Consider the following 20307-nt stretch of genomic DNA (forward strand, 5'->3'; position numbering starts at 1 on the left):
CACTGAAATAGATAAGTGTGTGTGTGTGTGTGTGTGTAGCTTCGTCCTGGCGGCCGTCTCTCCGGCAGTCGTGGTTCCTTCGATGTTGCTCCTGCAGAGGGAAGGATACGGAGTGGAGAAGGTAACCAGTGGGGCGATGATCACTAGAACCAACTACAGAACACACAGAACCCTCTGTGACCACAACAACCACCTAAAGACCCCTAAAAACCTCTTTGTCTGCTTGAATCGTCTGAATGGTGCCTATAACCACCCACAGAACCTCTAGAACCTCTTTGGTCACTGCTAGAACCCCAAGATCGTCTGTAATGACCACTATAGTTCTCAGAAGACCATAAACCTTCTTAGTGACCACAAGAACCTCCTCTACAACCTCTTCAATGGGCATATGAATCTCCTAGGAGCCATAAAACCTCCCAACAGCATGTAGAACATCCTAAAAGACCCTCCTCATTGACCACAAGAACCATCTATATCCCCTCAGGGACCGTTAGAACCCCCTCAACCTCCTTGTCAGGGTTTCTTTAAGTGTGTGGAACAGCAAGTAGATCATCCCACAAGACTTACAGACCTTTTCATAGACTTTTAAACCCTGCCCTAGGGACCCCTAGAACCTTCTCAATTACCACAAGAACCACCTATAGGACCTCCTGAAAGATCCCTTGACAACCCTCAGTGCCTATACAAATTTCCTAATGGAGCACTAGAACCCTTTAAATAACAACCACGACCTCCTGCAGGACCCTTAGACCCTCCAAAAAACATCCAAAAAGACCGCTTGAAGCCCTTCAGTTAATACAAGAACCACCTTTAACCCCCTTCAGTGATCACTAGAACCTCCTCAAGGACTAACACACCACTCCGTCGGTGTTCAGGTACCTTTAGCTCTAAAATCATCGAGGCCCAGTAGAACATGGTAAATGATCCCTAGAACCTCCTCAGTGACCACTAGAATCACTAACAGGACCCCAGGAACTTACCTGTTGTAGTTATCATTAATGTTCTGTGATGTTCTGTTAGCGTTCTACTGATGTCCTGTCCTGTTCAGGGAATCCCCACCCTGCTGATGGCTGCTGGGAGTTTTGATGATATTCTGGCCATAACAGGGTTCTCTACCTGCCTGGGAATCGCCTTCTCTACCGGTCTGTACTGTTTGCTCTAGTCCGTTTCTTACTCTGCTCTGTTCCTTCCACTTCTGCCTCACTGTGTTGCGTCTGTTCTGCAGGTTCTACATGGATGAACATCCTGAAGGGTCTGCTGGAGGTGGTGGGAGGGATCATCGCTGGGATGATCCTCGGCCTGTTCTTGTGCTGCTTCCCCAGCAAAGACCAGGTGAGTGTGGTGTGATGTTGTTTTGTGTTATTTTGAATTGGTTCTTTAAATTTTCTCTCCGTCTGTCTCTCTGCAGGAGGACCTGGTGTTGACGAGGACTCTCGTACTCTTGGGTCTGTCCATATTTTCGGTCTTCTTCACTCATGTTATTGGTTTTGCCGGCGCCGGTGGTCTCTGCACGCTGGTGCTGGCCTTCCTGGCGGCTCTGGGCTGGAAGACCGACAAGGTACTTTACATGTGTCATTTAAAAAGTCACCATAAGTAAATGTTGGGTGCTGCTATTTACTCCTGGTCCAGTCACACTGGATGTGGTGGCAGGAGGGTTTAAGTACAAGAGAACCAGGAGAACCAGGAGAAAGGCTGTTTTATTACTGTGAGCTTTCAGCGGCAGGTTGGTTAGGTTTAGGCAGGAACATTAAACACTAAATGTCTACTTTATCTTGCATCCAGGCCCCCGTGGCGGCCATGGTGGGTCGGTCATGGGATGTTTTCCAGCCGCTCCTCTTTGGTCTGATTGGAGCAGAGATCACCATAGCAACCCTCAGCCCGAGCACCGTCGGTAAGAACCATTCAGAGTATCATTTGGACCTGTTCTCAGTAGCTGGAAACCAAGTGGACATTTTACCGTTTCAATAATTTTTCTAACAATCTTTGTCGGTCTCTTGGGTTCTCTGGGTCCAGGTCTGGGTCTGGCCTGCATCAGTATTGGCCTGGTGATCCGCCTGCTCGTCACCTTCCTTTTGGTTCATTTTGGAGGATTCAACCTGAAGGAGAAGTTCTTCATCTCTGTGGCCTGGTTGCCGAAAGCAACCGTTCAGGTTTGTGTTTACTACAGCGATGGGACCCCTAGAACCTCATCACTGACAACAAGAACCACCTAAATGACCCCTAAAACCTCCAGTATGGTCAATAGAACCTTATAAATGATGACTGGGACAACCCAAAGGACCAAAAGAAGCTCCCCAATCACCACGAGAACCTTCTAAAAGACCACTAGAATAACCTGCAGGATTTGTAGACCATGACTGACCATTAGAACGACCTCCTCATTGAGCACCAGAACCCCGTAAAGGAACCACTGAACCTCTTCAGTGACAACATGAGAACCCCTGAAGGACACATAGATCCTTCTAAAGGACCAATGGAATTGCTGACCATTAAAATCTTCCAAAGTTACCTGTAGAACCCTATAAAGAACCTCCAGAACCCCCTTGATCATGACGACATGAGTATTAAACACGTGTGTTTGTTTGTGGCAGGCGGCCATCGGCTCCAAGGCGTTAGACATGGCGAGGGAGGAGGGCAATGAGACATTGATCAAGTTCGGTTTGGACGTGCTAACGTTAGCCGTGTTAGCCATCCTGAGCACAGCGCCCATCGGAGCGCTGGGTATCGGACTGGCAGGACCCCGCCTCCTGGCCCGCCAGGTCAAAGGTCAGCGCCCTGACCAGCCACAGCCTTATTTACACTGTAGATGGAGGAGCAGGTTTCTGACATTTCTGATTTTAATCTCAGCAGACGACCCCGAGGGCGGAACCACGACTCCAACCAGCAATGGGATTGGTCAAGAAAAAGACAATGTGACCCTTGAGAGCAAGTTATGAGGCTTCTGATTGGACGAAACAAAAGACAGCTCCATGTCACACACACACCTGAAGGAAACCTTCTCTGGTGGCTGATGTGGTTTTTCTATCCCTGCTGTGTTTCTTTTGTGCTTTGTCATGCTAATGCTAATGTTTGCTAGCTAATGTCACTAGCCAAATGTCCAGGTATCGATGTGTTCCCTCTGATGTATACGACAGGACGACTGATAATAAAAGAGGACAAATATCCTCCCATACTACATCATCAAGTCCAAATACATGTAATTTTACTATGTCAACAGACTCACTTTTATCTGACTTACTCTTGTAATTCTTTACATTTCATTTGTGTTCGCTGGTGGAAACTCACCATGATGTGCAGATTGTGTTCTGGAGGTTGGATGCTTTGAGCTGATGTTGACATAATGTGTATAAAACTGGTACAGTAGCTTCAGCATGACACCAATGTGGCATCAGTAGCCACATATTATTAATTTACAGACACCTTAACGTTAGCTCATTAGCAGTGGGGCAAATTAAAGCAGAATACATGATGAGTTAGCTAGCTAACGCACACGTAGCATGCTACATTTATTAATTCTCCTCAAAGTTATTGTTTATTTGTCACACTTGGCTTCATCTTCAGATATTCTTCATCAGTTTAGTTGTTGTTATTCTATGATTGTATGTTGTACAGGTGAGACAAGTAATCATTTACTTGATTAGCTAGCATGCTAATCAGCGTAACAAGAGCGCATGATGATAAGTGTTTCTAGATCCTCACAGAGAAGTGATTCTATCTAGATATGGAGATAAAGAGTTCATATTATGGACAGATAAAGATGGAGATCCAAAAGGGACGTTACAGTGGAGTTCTTCTTAAATCTGATTATTGCTAATCATTAAAACACATTCTAATGATCTTCTTTGTAATTGATGTCATTTCTCTCGTGATGATCGTGTCGCCCCTCGTCCTGTCACAGGGTACCGTCCACACAGCTCGCTCCACACTCACACACTCAGACCAACGCTGCAGAAAAGATAAATAAGTAGATGTTTTAAAAGGATGTATTTTTTAAAGGTGAGTGCAACATAATAAGACTCAGACAGGAATTTGTCTTCACACAAAGAATGAGCATTTCCTGTTTGTCTGCTGCTCGTGTCACGTTGTCTCCCTCACACCTCAGACCATCTCAGACCACAGACAGAAACCAGCCTGACGTGCTGCTAGCTGTAGCTTCATATCTGTCTGTCTGTCTGTCTGTCTGTCCTTTAGAAGGAGCAGGAGGTGAACCATGTTTCCTCTGGAAGGACTTCTGACTCCTGATGGATCTTCTGTGGATCTGATGGATCTTCTGTGGATCTGACGGATCTTCTGTCTCTCTGTGATTGAACCTTAATAAGACACAAACAGCATCAGATAAATACTGAATGACACCCAGAACCACATCTGATAACAGTTATGTTTCCAGCTCTGCTGTGGGCTGTTCTCACATCCCCCACCACCTCCACCCCCCCGCGGTTACTTTACCTCTGTTTTCACACCGTCTGCAGCCAGACGGTCAGAGCTTCAGCCTCAGCTTCAGCCTGCAGAGGCCATGAAGGCAGCGCTGCTTTCCCTCCGTAAGTACGAGCGAGTGCTGGGGGGTCAGGAACACTCGCTGGGGGAGGACGAGAGGTTTCACTGTATGTTCACTGAACTGGGTGGATTATTTCAAAGGAAAACAAGATGCTGAATTATTGTGAAGTTCTCACGTTTTAGTGATGGTTTTGAACAATGAAGTGGTCAAATGCATGTGTGAGTGTGTGTGTCTCTGCACACACACTCACACACACACACACACACACACACTCACTCAGTGATCTGGTGTGTTTCAGTGCTGCTGAGCTCCTGCAGGGTGTCGTCCCTCAGTCCTGGTAAGACCGACGCCTCCTGAATGTGTGACTGGTTGTTTTTAGCGTGTGATGTGAGGATTTGTTCTGCTCCTCTGGAAGGAGTCCGTCTGACTCCCCGGTCCAGGTGTTGGGACGTTGGTGTCATTGTAAAGTCTAAAGTTTCTGATAAACCTTCATGTGTGCCTGCTGCCCGCCACCTGTCGCCCACCACTTCCTGTCAGTCTGAGAACGGCTCGCCTGTTGCAAACAGAGACCACCTCCCGCTTCCACTGACAGCGCCCTCTAGTGGAAACTATGACGCGGGAGCCGAGCAGGAAGTCAAAACAGGAAGACAAATATGACTCTGAAGAATAACTGGTGGTACCGTCCAGAAAACGATGAGCACATGATGTCTTGTTAGGATGCTAACGTTCTGCCTCCGTCTGTCTCCTCCAGCCTCGCTGACGGTGTCTCCCAGCAGGGGTCAGTACTTCGAGTATGAGGAGCTCTCTGTGAGCTGTGAACAGTTCGGCTCTGGAGAGTGGACGGTGTGGAGACACAACAGCAACAGGTCAGTTTATATCATCAGACAAATCATCATGAGAAAACAGACAAACGGCCAAGAGAAGCCGCTCAGTTTTCAAAATAAAAGCCCCCCTACAGACTGTCAGTGGTATATTCCAGCAGCACATCAGTATTATTCTCTAATGGGGGGGGGCACCAGGCCAGACGTCAGCCGCTCAGAGGGTTTTTAACACCATGACGACCAGAGGTTCATCTGGGATGGAGAAACACTCTGACTGTGACTTTAGCTGCTGTCTGTAGCTGCAGCACAACAAAGCAGGAAGTACATCCAAGAGACACATTTAAAGCAGCAGAAGAAGAAACGAGGCCTGTTTGATCCTGTTAGAGACACATTTAAAGCAGCAGAAGAAGAAACGAGGCCTGTTTGATCCTGTTAGAAACACATTTAAAGCAGCAGAAGAAGAAACGAGGCCTGTTTGATCCCGTTAGAAACACATTTAAAGCAGCAGAAGAAGAAACGAGGCCTGTTTGATCCCGTTAGAAACACATTTAAAGCAGCAGAAGAAGAAACGAGGCCTGTTTCATCCCGTTAGAAACACAGCTTTGTTGTCATAGCAACAACAATAAAAAACAGAAAACAGGAAACGAACGGCAGTCTTCCAAGTTAAAAAATGCATGTTTTGTGTTGATCAAGAAGAAGAACGAGGCCTGATCACCGTAGCCAGACTGAACAAGGTGCCACCCTGGAGCTCGTTGTTGCTCTAAGGGTTAAACTGTGGCGTCTCCTCAGGTTGGGGGCTGCTCCCACCATGGAGCCCGTCCTGTCCCAGTGTGGCTCAGACTGGGGCAGCAGGAGCTCGTCCTCCTGCTACATCAAGACAGTGAAGGAGTCGGACAGCGGCGTGTACTGGTGTGAGTCCAACCAGCGACACAGCAGCAACGCCGTCAACATCAGCATCACCGGTAAGATCCAGGCCTCCTCCTCCTCCACCTTCATCACATTCAGTTTGAACACACCCTCATGTCTGTCCTGGGGGGGTTCTGTTCATGCTGGGGGTTAAATAAAACTGGGCCAGGCACTCACACAGCTCAGGGGTCTGAAGGAAAGGTAACCAGGGTTTGTCAGGTGGTTCATGTGTGAACAAACAGACCAGTGGAAGAGAGTCTGGACTCGTCTGTCTCTGTGTTCAGGTGGTCCATCAGTGTTCAGGTGGTTCCTCTGTGTTCAGGTGGTCTACCAGTGTTCAGGTGGTTCCTCTGTGTTCAGGTGGTCTATCAGTGTTCAGGTCAGTGTTCAGGTGGTTCCTCTGTGTTCAGGTGGTTCATCAGTGTTCAGGTGGTCCATCAGTGTTCAGGTGGTCCATCAGTGTTCAGGTGGTCCATCAGTGTTCAGGTGGTTCCTCTGTGTTCAGGTGGTCCATCAGTGTTAAGGTGGTTCCTCTGTGTTCAGGTGGTCCATCAGTGTTCAGGTGGTTCCTCTGTGTTCAGGTGGTTCCTCTGTGTTCAGGTGGTCCATCAGTGTTCAGGTGGTTCATCAGTGTTCAGGTGGTTCATCAGTGTTCAGGTGGTTCATCAGTGTTCAGGTGGTTCCTCTGTGTTCAAGTGGTTCCTCTGTGTTCAGGTGGTCTGGTGATCCTGCACAGTCCCGTCCTCCCTGTGACGGGGGGGCAGGACGTCACCCTGCGCTGCACAACAAAGACGTCCTCCCCCATCCCGGCTGACTTCTATAAAGACGGCACCCTCATCAGGACCGAGCCCACAGGTCACATGACCATCCACAACTTTTCCAGGTCTGATGAAGGTTCCTACAAATGTGGCATCGGTGAAGAGTCTGAGTCCAGCTGGCTGCTGCTGGGGGGTAAAGTCACTCTGCTCACTTTATTTATTTCAGCATCTTCAGCCTCTGGTTATCTGTTTACATGCCGGTGTAACGATCCAGTGAGAAGAGTCAGTGCCAATAAATCTCCCGGCCGATTGATTTGTCGCTAAAAGCTGCTGAGTGATGTTGGGACGGATCGGAACGAGGATCAGATTTAAAATGTGTTCAGATGTTAAATGATCACATATTTTCCTTTGTAAATGTTCTGAAACACAGCACAGTGTTTGCGATCAGACGTCACAGGTTTGTTTTCGTGACATCCTGCGGTGACCTTGGTTGTTTTATGTGGCTAATGGCTAGCAGCTAGCTAGCTAGCTAACAGGATAACGATCATCATTTAGCTTTTTTGATTCTTTTGTGTCATTTGGAGGAAGAATGTGGTTAAGTCATTGAAAACATTTAAAAAAATCTAAATGTGCTGCTAATAGAAGCACACAGGTACGGGGGGGTTCTTGTCCTTTCTTGGCCAGCGTCCTGCGGGCAGTATTAATTATGGATTATGATCATAGATTATTATTGGATAGATTGATATTAGAGCAGCTGAAGTGTGACTGTACTGACGGCCTGTGTTCGTCCTCAGGAGACTCTGAGCCGCCGTCTCTCACATTGTTGCCCGACTCGTCGCAGCTGTTTGAGTACGAGGACGTGACGCTGAGCTGCGGCGCCAACAGCAGCCGTCGGGGGTGGAGCATCGTCAGGGCCTCGGCCAACGTCCTGTCCGGCTGCGGGGAGCAGTGGGGGACTCGAACCTCGTTTGGCTGCGCCCTCCAGACCGCCAAGCAGTCCGACAGCGGCGTCTACTGGTGCCAGTCTGCTGCCAGGCAGCGGAGCAACTCTGTCAGCGTCAGCGTTCACGGTAGGAGCAACAACAGGGCTGTTTGCCCCCAGGGGCTGTTTGTTAGGGTGTATGTTAGTACATGTCAGAGGTGATGGTGTCCATCAGCAGGAGGCAGAGAACCGTCCGACGCACAGCGGAGTCCCTCAGGGAACCAACCGTGGACCTTTCACCAAAATCTAAAGTCTTTCACAGCCGTAACTCCATTTCCCTGGTAACAGCTGACCGGTGGTTGCCCTCCCATCAGGTTCTCCCAACAGAGCCGACTGATGTGGCCCAGGAAAGGGAGCTGTGGGGCCCCCACAGTGTTGCCAGGTGGGAAATGTAGAATTATCGAACCACAGACTTAAAATTATCGTATTTTGGGGTAAATTATCGTCCACTCGTCATAACCAAAATAACAAGCTTACTGTTGGCGATAGTCAAATACAGTCGTTCTATATGTGTTTAAAAGCGTCCTCGTCCACTGCTGCGTGCTCCAGTTTAGTTGTGTTACACTAATGTGTCCCCCATAAACAGATGACAGGTGGGAACCAATGAGCTGAATCATGAGGCCACCCACCGTGAGGGAACTGACACAGCAGGTTAACTTTTTTGAGCCAATCATGCTCGTTATTCCAAGACCAATGTCACCTGTATCCAGGTGCTCATATCTCACGCTAAACAAATTACTTTTTTTGGTTGATTGATTGTACAGAGGGCAAAATTATTGTACAAATACGATAATTATTGTACACCTGGCAACACTGGGCCCCCATGGGTGAGCTGTTAGCATGCTAACGGTGGCTGTATTAGTAACTGACGTTAGCATGAGGCTAACGTTGAAGTTGTGAACAGCTGCTACAACCAGCTCACTGATGCAGGAAATGTCTGTGGCTTCATGTCCAGCGACACCAGCGACCCAAGAGTCTACAGTGAAGTCATCTGTTGTGTTATCAGTAACGTTTTCTTCCTCCGTGTTCAGATCAGCCGGTGATCCTGCAGAGTCCCGTCCTCCCTGTGACGGAGGGGCAGAACGTCACCCTGCTCTGCAGAACAAAGACGTCCTCCCACCTCCCAGCTCACTTCTATAAAGATGGCCGCCTCATCGGGGCGGAGCCCACAGGTCACATGACCCTCCGCCGAGTCTCCAGGTCTGATGAAGGTTCCTACAGGTGTAACATCAGCGGCCAAGGAGAGTCTCCACCCAGCTGGGTCTACGTCACAGGTCAGGAGGCTGCTCATCTCACGTCTTAGCATCCGCAGCATTGATTTGATTGGCCAGCGCCGCCACAGTTAGTGGAGTCAGGGAGGGCTCGCAGTGTTCGACCGTGGACGTCTACATTCATTCCTATGAAAGCTGCTCTGCGGAGCGTGAGGCCGATAAAGCTCCACTTCCTGGTATAAACTTTCTTCACCTGCGTCTGAGGGGCCAGATGGATTTTAAGGTTGTTTCCACCTGCTCACACAGTTAAAACCAGTTGAGGTGCTCGACTTTCAGCACCAAATACTAGAAATAATCCAGAGTGAGAAAACTGCAGTTAGCGAGCAGCTGTTTGTTCAGTTTCATGAACGGTGAGGCTGAAAACAGAGAGCACAGCGACACCTGGTGGTCTGGAGGAAACACAACCTGCTGAACCATGACACGTTCAGTTGGTTTCTGAAATTTGCATAAAAAGGTGGATGGAAATGAGGAGATGTGTCGAAACCTGGAACTAATTTCCAGATTTTATGTCCAGAAAGTGTGAAAATGTCACCAGCTGCTCAGATCTGAACCGTGACGCTGCTGTTCTGTGTTTCTGAGGCCTCAGACCTTTCCTGTCACCTGACCAGGCGTGTCTGCTGTACTTCCTGTCACCTGACCAGGCGTGTCTGCTGTACTTCCTGTCACCTGACCAGGCGTGTCTGCTGTACTTCCTGTCACCTGACCAGGTGTATCTCCTCTGTTGGTCTTAGATCCTCTCGGCTCGGCTCCCTCCTCCGCAGGTTTAACCCCGTACGTGCTGATGCTGATCCGCCGCCTGGTGCTGGTCTCTCCGTACTTCCTGTCCACCGTCCTGCTGTGCTCTCTGTGCCGCCACAGGCCCACAGGTACGCCGGCCCAGCCCACCAATCAGCTGCCAGCGTGTCTCATCAGTCTGGATCAGTTCTCAGTGACAGCTTTAGTGTCGTGATGATTTCAGCTCTAAATGTGTAAAAGAAGTTCAGGTGTGTCGACAGCTTCATCCTCATTCCTCTACGGGCTTTTCTGTCATAGTTAGTGGTTAGTAGTTACTGGTGAGTAGTGAGTGGTTAGTGGTTAGTAGTTAGTGGTTAGTAGTTAGTAGTTAGTGGTTAGTGGTTAGTAGTGAGTAGTGAGTGGTTAGTAGTTAGAAGTTAGTGGTTAGTGGTTAGTAGTGAGTAGTGAGTAGTTAGTGGTTAGTAGTTAGTGGTGAGTAGTGAGTAGTTAGTGGTTAGTAGTGAGTAGTTAGTGGTTAGTAGTTAGTAGTTAGTGGTGAGTGGTTAGTGGTTAGTGGTTAGTGGTGAGTGGTTAGTGGTGAGTAGTGAGTAGTTAGTGGTTAGTAGTGAGTAGTTAGTGGTTAGTAGTTAGTAGTTAGTAGTTAGTGGTTAGTGGTTAGTAGTGAGTATTTAGTGGTGAGTGGTGAGTAGTGAGTGGTTAGTGGTTAGTAGTGAGTAGTTAGTGGTTAGTAGTTAGTGGTTAATGGTTAGTAGTGAGTAGTTAGTGGTTAGTAGTTAGTAGTGAGTGGTGAGTAGTTAGTGGTTAGTAGTGAGTAGTGAGTGGTTAGTGGTTAGTGGTTAGTGGTTAGTAGTGAGTAGTTAGTAGTTAGTAGTTAGTATTTAGTGGTGAGTGGTGAGTAGTGAGTGGTTAGTAGTGAGTAATTAGTGGTTAGTGGTTAGTAGTTAGTAGTTAGTGGTTAGTGGTTAGTGGTTAGTAGTTAGTGGTTAGTGGTTAGTGGTTAGTAGTTAGTAGTTAGTAGTGAGTGGTGAGTAGTGAGTAGTTAGTGGTTAGTGGTTAGTAGTGAGTGGTTAGTAGTGAGTAGTTAGTATTTAGTGGTGAGTGGTGAGTAGTGAGTAGTGAGTGGTTAGTGGTTAGTAGTGAGTAGTTAGTGGTTAGTAGTTAGTGGTTAATGGTTAGTAGTGAGTAGTTAGTGGTTAGTGGTTAGTAGTGAGTGGTGAGTGGTGAGTAGTGAGTAGTTAGTGGTTAGTAGTTAGTGGTGAGTAGTTAGTGGTTAGTGGTTAGTAGTTAGTGGTTAGTAGTGAGTAGTGAGTAGTGAGTAGTGAGTGGTTAGTGGTTAGTGGTTAGTAGTGAGTAGTTAGTAGTTAGCATTTAGTGGTGAGTAGTTAGTGGTTAGTAGTTAGTGGTTAGTAGTGAGTAGTTAGTGGTTAGTGGTTAGTGGTTAGTGGTTAGTAGTGAGTAGTTAGTAGTTAGTGGTTAATGGTTAGTAGTGAGTAGTTAGTGGTTAGTAGTGAGTGGTGAGTAGTGAGTAGTTAGTGGTTAGTAGTTAGTGGTGAGTAGTTAGTGGTTAGTAGTTAGTGGTTAGTAGTGAGTAGTGAGTAGTGAGTGGTTAGTGGTTAGTGGTTAGTAGTGAGTAGTTAGTAGTTAGTGGTTAGTGGTTAGTGGTTAGTGGTTAGTGGTTAGTAGTTAGTGGTTAGTAGTGAGTAGTTAGTATTTAGTGGTTAGTGGTGAGTAGTGAGTAGTTAGTGGTTAGTGGTTAGTAGTGAGTAGTGAGTAGTTAGTATTTAGTGGTGAGTGGTGAGTAGTGAGTGGTTAGTGGTTAGTAGTGAGTAGTTAGTGGTTAGTGGTTAGTGGTTAGTAGTGAGTAGTTAGTGGTTAGTAGTTAGTAGTTAGTAGTTAGTATTTAGTATTTAGTATTTAGTAGTTAGTAGTTAGTGGTTAGTGGTGAGTAGTTAGTAGTTAGTGGTTAGTAGTGTGTAGTTAGTATTTAGTAGTTAGTAGTTAATGTGTTTGGCACATTGTTACATTCATTTGCATCAATTAAAGTGAAATCATTGTATTTATAAAACAAAGTTCTGCACAAACGAACAGCTCGACACGATTCAGCTCCTGTTTCCTCGACCTGGTTAAATATTCCAATCAATCAATCAGTGGGTCAATAAGTGTCCCTAGTTTGTTTTGTGTTTGTTTGGATGATTTACTAAAATTATTACTTAACCCGGTAGGAAAGAGCACGCCCGTTTCCATGACGTCTCCCAGCGACGAAGAGGAGGGGCCGGACCAACCGTACGATGATGTCGTTGCTGATGTCACCACTGAGCATCATTTCTAAGCTAAACTGTTCGACTGTCTGACTCCACGTGTTTTCTAAAATAAATTTTAATTTTAAAAAAATGAACTAATAGTTAATGATTGTGCTAACTGGGCTAATGTTTGTGCTAACTGGGGCTAATGTTTGTGCCAACTGGGGCTAATCTTTGTGCCAACTGGGGCTAATGCTTGTGCTAACTGGGCTAATGTTTGTGCTAACTGGGGCTAATGTTTGTGCCAACTGGGGCTAATGCTTGTGCTAACTGGGCTAATGTTTGTGCTAACTGGGGCTAATGCTTGTGCTAACTGGGGCTACTGTTTGTGCCAACTGGGGCTAATGCTTGTGCTACCTGGGCTAATGTTTGTGCCAACTGGGGCTAATGCTTGTGCTAACTGGGCTAATGTTTGTGCTAACTGGGGCTAATGCTTGTGCTACCTGGGCTAATGTTTGTGCCAACTGGGGCTAATGCTTGTGCTACCTGGGGCTAATGCTTGTGCTAACTGGGCTAATGTTTGTGCTAACTGGCTAACAGTCACATGTTGAGGTTTGCACAGTCCTGCTTGCTGGCTGAACTTGTGCTCCGCCTGCTTGGTCGTGTCACTGCTCATGGTTTATCTCATGAGCTGAGATAAACCTTTGAATCCTTCCTTCATATTCTGCCGTGCTGTGTTTCTTTGCTGTGGTTGGGTTCATGTGTTTCCTGTTCATGACCTCTATGATTCACTCCGACACGCTGTACAACACCTGTAACGGTCTAATTCCTGAGGAGAGCTCATACAAGCGATTCAACTGCAACTTCAGCAGAACAGCTCGGGCGCCGTCTCAGCACTGCGTGGGTCTACTTCCTGTAGTGTGGGTCTACTTCCTGTAGTGTAGGTCTACTTCCTGCAGCGCATGTCTCCTTTCTTGGCTTCGTGTCCATCCACCTGCAGCCGTGGAGTCGGCCGGATGTTTGTAACTATTCCTGAATGAAATGAATCCAAAGCAGCCAGGTGACGACCTGCCAGTGAAGCAGCAGTGTCCCCAGTTCCAACATGGCCGACCTGACTCCTCTACTGTCGTCGTACAGAAACACAAACCGAAACGCTCTGACTTTTAAAAACCTGTCAGTTCACCCATGTCCCTTTAGAGGACTGATTTCTACCAGCAGAAGACAGAAGGCTTCACCTGAACTCTGTTCGCCTGAACAGGCTAAACCTGTCCTCCCAGTTCACCCTGCTCTCATTTCCCAGAAACAGGAGTCCCCCCCCCCCCCCCCCCCCTTTTTATAAAGTATAAAATCTGACAGCTTTCTATCATTCAGGACAAACAGTGAACACACACTGCTGTCATGGCGGCTGCAGTGATATTTGTGCTGGTCTTCACGTCTCTGTGGAGATTTACTGAGGCTGCAGGAGGTGAGTGTGTGTGTGTTCGGGGGATTTAAATTGAATATTGATTTACTATTATATTAATATTCAGTTCATGTAAAGAGCTGTGGATTGTTGAGCAGATCACAGTTCAGAAAAAAACAAACAGTAAAAGGGAGTCTTTAAAAGAGTATTAGCACCTGTGCTAATGGGCTAACACTGGATCTAGTAGCTGTGCTAACTGGAGCTAACACTGGAGCTAGTACCTGTGCTAACTGGAGCTAACACTGGAGCTAGTAGCTGTGCTAACTGGAGCTAACACTGGAGCTAGTAGCTGTGCTAACTGGAGCTAACACTGGAGCTAGTACCTGTGCTAACTGGAGCTAACACTGGAGCTAGTAGCTGTGCTAACTGGAGCTAACACTGGAGCTAGTAGCTGTGCTAACAGTCACATGACACAGGAGCCCCGCAGCTTTAGGCAGCAGCCCTGCCGCTGTGTGTTCGGGTTCAGGAAAAGATGATGGCTGAGGGTCAGAACAAGAAGAGAAGTCATGAACTCTTTGCACGATACCAGCTTGGACCATCAACCCTCCTTCCTAAAGTGAGGCGAGCAGAGAGGGAGCAGAGCGATGCTTCTCCTCGTGATGTTCAGAGCGTTCGGTGGTTGAATCCTTCAGTCGTTGAGTCACCTCCAATCAAACAGACTTTTATGGGAAGTGACTGATGAATGCAGACGTCTGGAGGAGATGGGAGCAGGAGGACGAGGTGCAGAGGAGGTACAGGAGGTGGTGGAGCTGTTAAACTAACTGCTGCTTCCTCCTCCAGAGCAGCAGCAGGTGGAGGTGGTGTTGGTGGTGCAGCCTGGGGAGGACGTCACGCTGCAGTGTGGAGCCCCCACAGGATCCTCCATCATCTGGGTGGAGTGGAGCAGACCTGACCTGGGGAGGTGTGTCTTCTACAACAGGGAAGGGCCCTCCTACACATCCTACCAGCATCCGAATGTGAGCGGTCGGGTGGAGCTCAGAGATCCACTGATGAAGGACGGAGACGCTTCAGTCGTTCTGAAGAACGTCAGCGTCGACGATGCAGGAACCTACACCTGTCTGGTTTTAGCTGCAAGAGACGGAGACACAAGGAGCCACAGGTGCTCCTGCAGGGTGGAGGTCAGGGGTGAGTGTGTTTCTGCAGGGTGGAGGTCAGGGGTGAGTGTGTTTCTGCAGGGTGGAGGTCAGGGGTGAGTGTGTGGAGGCAGGCAGCCATCATGATCATTACAATAACTATAGTGGTGATAACAGCTCACCTCTGTTTCTGCTCCACAGGGCTCACCACCGAGGAGGAGGAGGGAGGGAACGAGGAGGGAAACACTAGAAAGACTAGACTGTCAGTCCGTCTGTCAGTTGGGCTTCTTTTTCTTGTTCTTGTTCTTGTTGCTGTTGGTGGATTTAGGATCTTAAGAAAACATGTGAGTGAGAGTGTGTGTGAGTGTGTGTGTGCATGTGTGAGTGTGTGTCTGAGTGTGTGTGAGAGTGTGTGTGTGAGAGTGTGTGAGAGTGTGTGTGAGTGTGTGTGTGCATGTGTGAGTGTGTGTCTGAGAGTGTGTGTGAGAGTGTGTGAGAGTGTGTGTGAGTGTGTGTGTGCATGTGTGAGTGTGTGTCTGAGAGTGTGTGTGAGAGTGTGTGAGAGTGTGTGTGAGTGTGTGTGTGCATGTGTGAGTGTGTGTCTGAGAGTGTGTGTGAGAGTGTGTGTGAGTGTGTGTGTGAGTGTGTGTGAGTGTGTGTCTGAGTGTGTGTGAGAGTGTGTGAGAGTGTGTGAGAGTGTGTGAGAGTGTGTGTGAGAGTGTGTGAGAGTGTGTGTGAGAGTGTGTGTGAGAGTGTGTGAGAGTGTGTGTGAGAGTGTGTGAGAGTGTGTGTGAGAGTGTGTGAGAGTGTGTGAGAGTGTGTGAGAGTGTGTGTGAGAGTGTGTGTGAGAGTGTGTGAGAGTGTGTGTGAGAGTGTGTGAGAGAGTGTGTGAGAGTGTGTGAGAGTGTGTGAGAGTGTGTGTGAGAGTGTGTGAGAGTGTGTGTGAGTGTGTGTCTGAGAGTGTGTGTGAGAGTGTGTGTGAGAGTGTGTGAGAGTGTGTGAGAGTGTGTGAGAGTGTGTGTGAGAGTGTGTGAGAGTGTGTGTGAGTGTGTGTGAGAGTGTGTGTGAGAGTGTGTGAGAGTGTGTGTGAGAGTGTGTGAGAGTGTGTGTGAGAGTGTGTGAGAGTGTGTGAGAGTGTGTGAGAGTGTGTGTGAGAGTGTGTGAGAGTGTGTGTGAGTGTGTGTCTGAGAGTGTGTGTGTGAGTGTGTGTGTGCATGTGTGAGTGTGTGTCTGAGTGTGTGTGAGAGTGTGTGTGAGAGTGTGTGTGAGAGTGTGTGAGAGTGTGTGTGAGAGTGTGTGAGAGTGTGTGTGAGAGTGTGTGAGAGTGTGTGAGAGTGTGTCTGAGAGTGTGTGAGAGTGTGTGTGAGTGTGTGTGAGAGTGTGTGTGAGTGTGTGTCTGAGAGTGTGTGTGTGAGTGTGTGTGTGCATGTGTGAGAGTGTGTCTGAGAGTGTGTGAGAGTGTGTGTGAGTGTGTGTGAGAGTGTGTGTGTGTGTGTCTGAGAGTGTGTGTGTGAGTGTGTGTGTGCCTGAGTGTGTGTCTGAGTGTGTGTGAGAGTGTGTGTGAGAGTGTGTGAGAGTGTGTGTGAGTGTGTGTGTGCATGTGTGAGTGTGTGTCTGAGTGTGTGTGAGTGTGTGTGTGTGAGTGTGTGTCTGAGTGTGAGTGTGTGTGTGCATGTGTGAGAGTGTGTGAGAGTGTGTGTGTGCATGTGTGAGTGTGTGTCTGAGTGTGTGTGAGTGTGTGTGTGTGAGTGTGTGTGTGCATGTGTGAGTGTGTGTCTGAGTGTGTGTGTGTGTGTGCATGTGTGAGAGTGTGTGAGAGTGTGTGTGTGCATGTGTGAGTGTGTGTCTGAGTGTGTGTGAGTGTGTGTGTGTGTGTGTGAGTGTGTGTCTGAGTGTGTGTGAGTGTGTGAGAGTGTGTGTGAGTGTGTGTGAGAGTGTGTGTGAGTGTGTGTCTGAGAGTGTGTGTGTGAGTGTGTGTGTGCATGTGTGAGAGTGTGTCTGAGAGTGTGTGAGAGTGTGTGTGAGTGTGTGTGAGAGTGTGTGTGTGTGTGTCTGAGAGTGTGTGTGTGAGTGTGTGTGTGCCTGAGTGTGTGTCTGAGTGTGTGTGAGAGTGTGTGTGAGAGTGTGTGAGAGTGTGTGTGAGTGTGTGTGTGCATGTGTGAGTGTGTGTCTGAGTGTGTGTGAGTGTGTGTGTGTGAGTGTGTGTCTGAGTGTGAGTGTGTGTGTGCATGTGTGAGAGTGTGTGAGAGTGTGTGTGTGCATGTGTGAGTGTGTGTCTGAGTGTGTGTGAGTGTGTGTGTGTGAGTGTGTGTGTGCATGTGTGAGTGTGTGTCTGAGTGTGTGTGTGTGTGTGCATGTGTGAGAGTGTGTGAGAGTGTGTGTGTGCATGTGTGAGTGTGTGTCTGAGTGTGTGTGAGTGTGAGTGTGTGTGTGTGAGTGTGTGTCTGAGTGTGAGTGTGTGTGTGCATGTGTGAGAGTGTGTGAGAGTGTGTGTGTGCATGTGTGAGTGTGTGTCTGAGTGTGTGTGAGTGTGTGTGTGTGTGTGTGAGTGTGTGTCTGAGTGTGTGTGTGAGTGTGTGTGTGCATGTGTGAGTGTGTGTCTGAGTGTGTGTGAGTGTGTGTGTGTGAGTGTGTGTCTGAGTGTGTGTGTGAGTGTGTGTGTGCATGTGTGAGAGTGTGTGAGTGTGTGTGAGTGTGTGTGAGAGTGTGTGTGAGTGTGTGTCTGAGAGTGTGTGTGTGAGTGTGTGTGTGCATGTGTGAGAGTGTGTCTGAGAGTGTGTGAGAGTGTGTGTGAGTGTGTGTGAGAGTGTGTGTGAGTGTGTGTCTGAGAGTGTGTGTGTGAGTGTGTGTGTGCATGTGTGAGTGTGTGTCTGAGTGTGTGTGAGAGTGTGTGTGAGAGTGTGTGAGAGTGTGTGTGAGAGTGTGTCTGAGAGTGTGTGAGAGTGTGTGTGAGAGTGTGTGAGAGTGTGTGTGAGTGTGTGTCTGAGAGTGTGTGTGTGAGTGTGTGTGTGCATGTGTGAGTGTGTGTCTGAGTGTGTGTGAGAGTGTGTGTGAGAGTGTGTGAGAGTGTGTGTGAGAGTGTGTCTGAGAGTGTGTGAGAGTGTGTGTGAGAGTGTGTGAGAGTGTGTGTGAGTGTGTGTCTGAGTGTGTGTGAGAGTGTGTGTGTGCATGTGTGAGAGTGTGTGAGTGTGTGTGAGAGTGTGTGTGAGTGTGTGTCTGAGAGTGTGTGTGTGAGTGTGTGTGTGCATGTGTGAGAGTGTGTCTGAGAGTGTGTGAGAGTGTGTGTGAGTGTGTGTGAGAGTGTGTGTGAGTGTGTGTCTGAGAGTGTGTGTGTGAGTGTGTGTGTGCATGTGTGAGTGTGTGTCTGAGTGTGTGTGAGAGTGTGTGTGAGAGTGTGTGAGAGTGTGTGTGAGAGTGTGTGAGAGTGTGTGTGAGAGTGTGTGAGAGTGTGTGTGAGTGTGTGTCTGAGTGTGTGTGAGAGTGTGTGTGAGAGTGTGTGAGAGTGTGTCTGAGAGTGTGTGAGAGTGTGTGTGAGAGTGTGTGAGAGTGTGTCTGAGAGTGTGTGAGAGTGTGTGTGAGAGTGTGTGAGAGTGTGTGTGAGTGTGTGTCTGAGTGTGTGTGAGTGTGTGTGTGTGAGTGTGTGTGTGCATGTGTGAGTGTGTGTCTGAGTGTGTGTGAGTGTGTGTGTGTGAGTGTGTGTGTGCATGTGTGAGTGTGTGTCTGAGTGTGTGTGAGTGTGTGTGTGTGAGTGTGTGTGTGCATGTGTGAGTGTGTGTCTGAGTGTGTGTGAGAGTGTGTCTGAGAGTGTGTGAGAGTGTGTGTGAGAGTGTGTGAGAGTGTGTGTGAGTGTGTGTCTGAGTGTGTGTGAGAGTGTGTGTGAGAGTGTGTGAGAGTGTGTGTGAGTGTGTGTCTGAGTGTGTGTGAGAGTGTGTGTGAGAGTGTGTGAGAGTGTGTGTGAGTGTGTGTGTGCATGTGTGAGTGTGTGTCTGAGTGTGTGTGAGTGTGTGTGTGTGAGTGTGTGTGTGCATGTGTGAGTGTGTGTCTGAGTGTGTGTGAGTGTGTGTGTGTGAGTGTGTGTCTGAGTGTGTGTGTGAGTGTGTGTGTGCATGTGTGAGAGTGTGTGAGAGTGTGTGTGAGTGTGTGTGTGCATGTGTGAGTGTGTGTCTGAGTGTGTGTGAGTGTGTGTGTGTGAGTGTGTGTCTGAGTGTGTGAGTGTGTGTGTGTGAGTGTGTGTCTGAGTGTGTGTGTGAGTGTGTGTGTGCATGTGTGAGAGTGTGTGAGTGTGTGTCTGAGTGTGTGTGTGAGTGAGTGACTTCACTCTGAATCAGTGTCAAAAGAGTTTCTAGGTATTTGGAAGGTTTTATTTATTTAGCATGAGATCAGTGAAGCACTTTACTGGATGATGCTAAACCATCAGCAGCCTGCTGCAGTGGAGCAGTGATCGGCTTAGTCATCAGTTTCTGTATTTAGGGCCCGAGCACCAAGCGGTGCGAGGACCCTATTGAAACTGCGTGGAGGAAAAACATGCAAGGGAGGAAACGTGCAAGTACCCAAGAACCAAGAGGTGTAAGGTGTAGGGACCCCACACGCCCCGAGCACGAAGGGGATGAAAAAATACGTCAAATGCAAAAAACCAGGCGACCAGGGGGCCGAAAACATAGTTGAAATGCAAGGAATTATTCTTCTTCTCCTTTTCCCAAATGAATTGCATTTTTGGGGGCCTAAACATGCACGAAAACTCATGAAACTTTGCAGAAAATTCAGTCGTGGTGAAAAATTACGTATTTCATAAGTTTTGCAAATGGCCGTGACAAAATGGCTCTGTAGCGCCACCTAAACTCAGCCCCGGAACTGCGTTTTATGTACATGTACGAAATTTGGTGGGTTCATGTATCTCTTCGAGACGAACAAAAAAGTCTCTTGGAGTGATGACCTCAACCCAACAGGAAGTCGGCCATATTGGATTTTTCACGCATTTTTGGCGATTTACGGGACGTAAATGAACGAACTAGTCCGAGGGGGTTGAAGCGATCGACTTCAAACTTGGTCAGCTGGTAGAGAAGGCATCAACGATGAAAAGTTATTAAAGGTCTCTACAGATTTGGAACGGTTTGGGCGTGGCGAGCTGTCAAAGTTCACTGTCTCGCCATGACTCGCCATCAAACAGGAAGTTGTTAATAACTTGACTGTACATGATCCAATCAGCACCAAACTTGACATGTCTGATGAGAGTCCCGCCCTGTTGCCGTGACGACGCGGCCATTTTCGATAATGCATTTTCCTTCGCCATGAGCATTAAAAGTGCTGTAACTCCACTATACAAGATCCTATCTTCACCAAATTTATACCGTTTGATGACTGTCCGGCTCTGAAGACATGTACATGCCCATTTTTAACAATAGTCATAGCGCCACCTAGTGGCAGGAGGAAGTGCATGTTTTTTTCTCCAACGTCTCTCTCTCTCTCAGGAGGTTAATCACAGCTATTTCAAATTTGATCAGTGGAGAGAAGAGGGTCTGCTGAACACGTACATGTAGAACTACACTCATTGCGCCACCTGGTGG

The 20307-nt window shown here is 48.0% G+C and overlaps 2 protein-coding genes across 4 annotated transcripts in view; both read left to right on the plus strand.

Moving 5' to 3' along the window:
* Nucleotides 1-3806, plus strand: part of LOC139223299 (sodium/hydrogen exchanger 9B2) — an 8546-nt gene extending 4740 nt beyond the window's left edge. Inside the window, exons 6-14 of one of the 3 annotated variants that reach the window (XR_011585963.1) lie at nucleotides 40-121; nucleotides 1049-1142; nucleotides 1226-1332; nucleotides 1409-1558; nucleotides 1783-1891; nucleotides 2014-2150; nucleotides 2592-2766; nucleotides 2848-3311; nucleotides 3478-3806. Coding sequence is in view for 1 of the 3 variants with exons in the window: in XM_070855278.1 (XP_070711379.1) it covers nucleotides 40-121; nucleotides 1049-1142; nucleotides 1226-1332; nucleotides 1409-1558; nucleotides 1783-1891; nucleotides 2014-2150; nucleotides 2592-2766; nucleotides 2848-2936 (943 nt within the window). In the remaining 2 variants the exon portion in view is untranslated. Of the gene's footprint in view, nucleotides 1-39; nucleotides 122-1048; nucleotides 1143-1225; nucleotides 1333-1408; nucleotides 1559-1782; nucleotides 1892-2013; nucleotides 2151-2591; nucleotides 2767-2847 lie in introns of all 3 variants that reach the window. The other 2 variants (XR_011585964.1, XM_070855278.1) reach the window with 2 other exon arrangements.
* Nucleotides 3807-5212: 1406 nt separating this feature from the next.
* LOC139223166 (sialoadhesin-like) lies at nucleotides 5213-12297 on the plus strand. Its single transcript, XM_070855138.1, has 7 exons — nucleotides 5213-5361; nucleotides 6106-6278; nucleotides 6937-7173; nucleotides 7775-8050; nucleotides 8994-9236; nucleotides 9965-10099; nucleotides 12191-12297. The coding sequence occupies exons 1-7, from the start codon at nucleotides 5213-5215 to the stop codon at nucleotides 12295-12297; spliced, it is 1320 nt and encodes a 439-aa protein (XP_070711239.1).
* Nucleotides 12298-20307: the final 8010 nt, after the last annotated feature.

This window comes from Pempheris klunzingeri, chromosome 23, assembly GCF_042242105.1.
Source record: "Pempheris klunzingeri isolate RE-2024b chromosome 23, fPemKlu1.hap1, whole genome shotgun sequence".
NCBI classification, from domain to species: domain Eukaryota; kingdom Metazoa; phylum Chordata; class Actinopteri; order Acropomatiformes; family Pempheridae; genus Pempheris; species Pempheris klunzingeri.

Coding starts and splice junctions, on each gene's coding strand:
- LOC139223166 (XM_070855138.1), top strand. CDS start 5,213: ATGCTAACGTTCTGCCTCCGTCTGTCTCCTCCAGCCTCGCTGACGGTG. Junction 8,051..8,993: donor TGTCAGCGTCAGCGTTCACG/GTAGGAGCAACA, acceptor CTCCGTGTTCAG/ATCAGCCGGTGATCCTGCAG. Junction 9,237..9,964: donor CAGCTGGGTCTACGTCACAG/GTCAGGAGGCTG, acceptor TGTTGGTCTTAG/ATCCTCTCGGCTCGGCTCCC.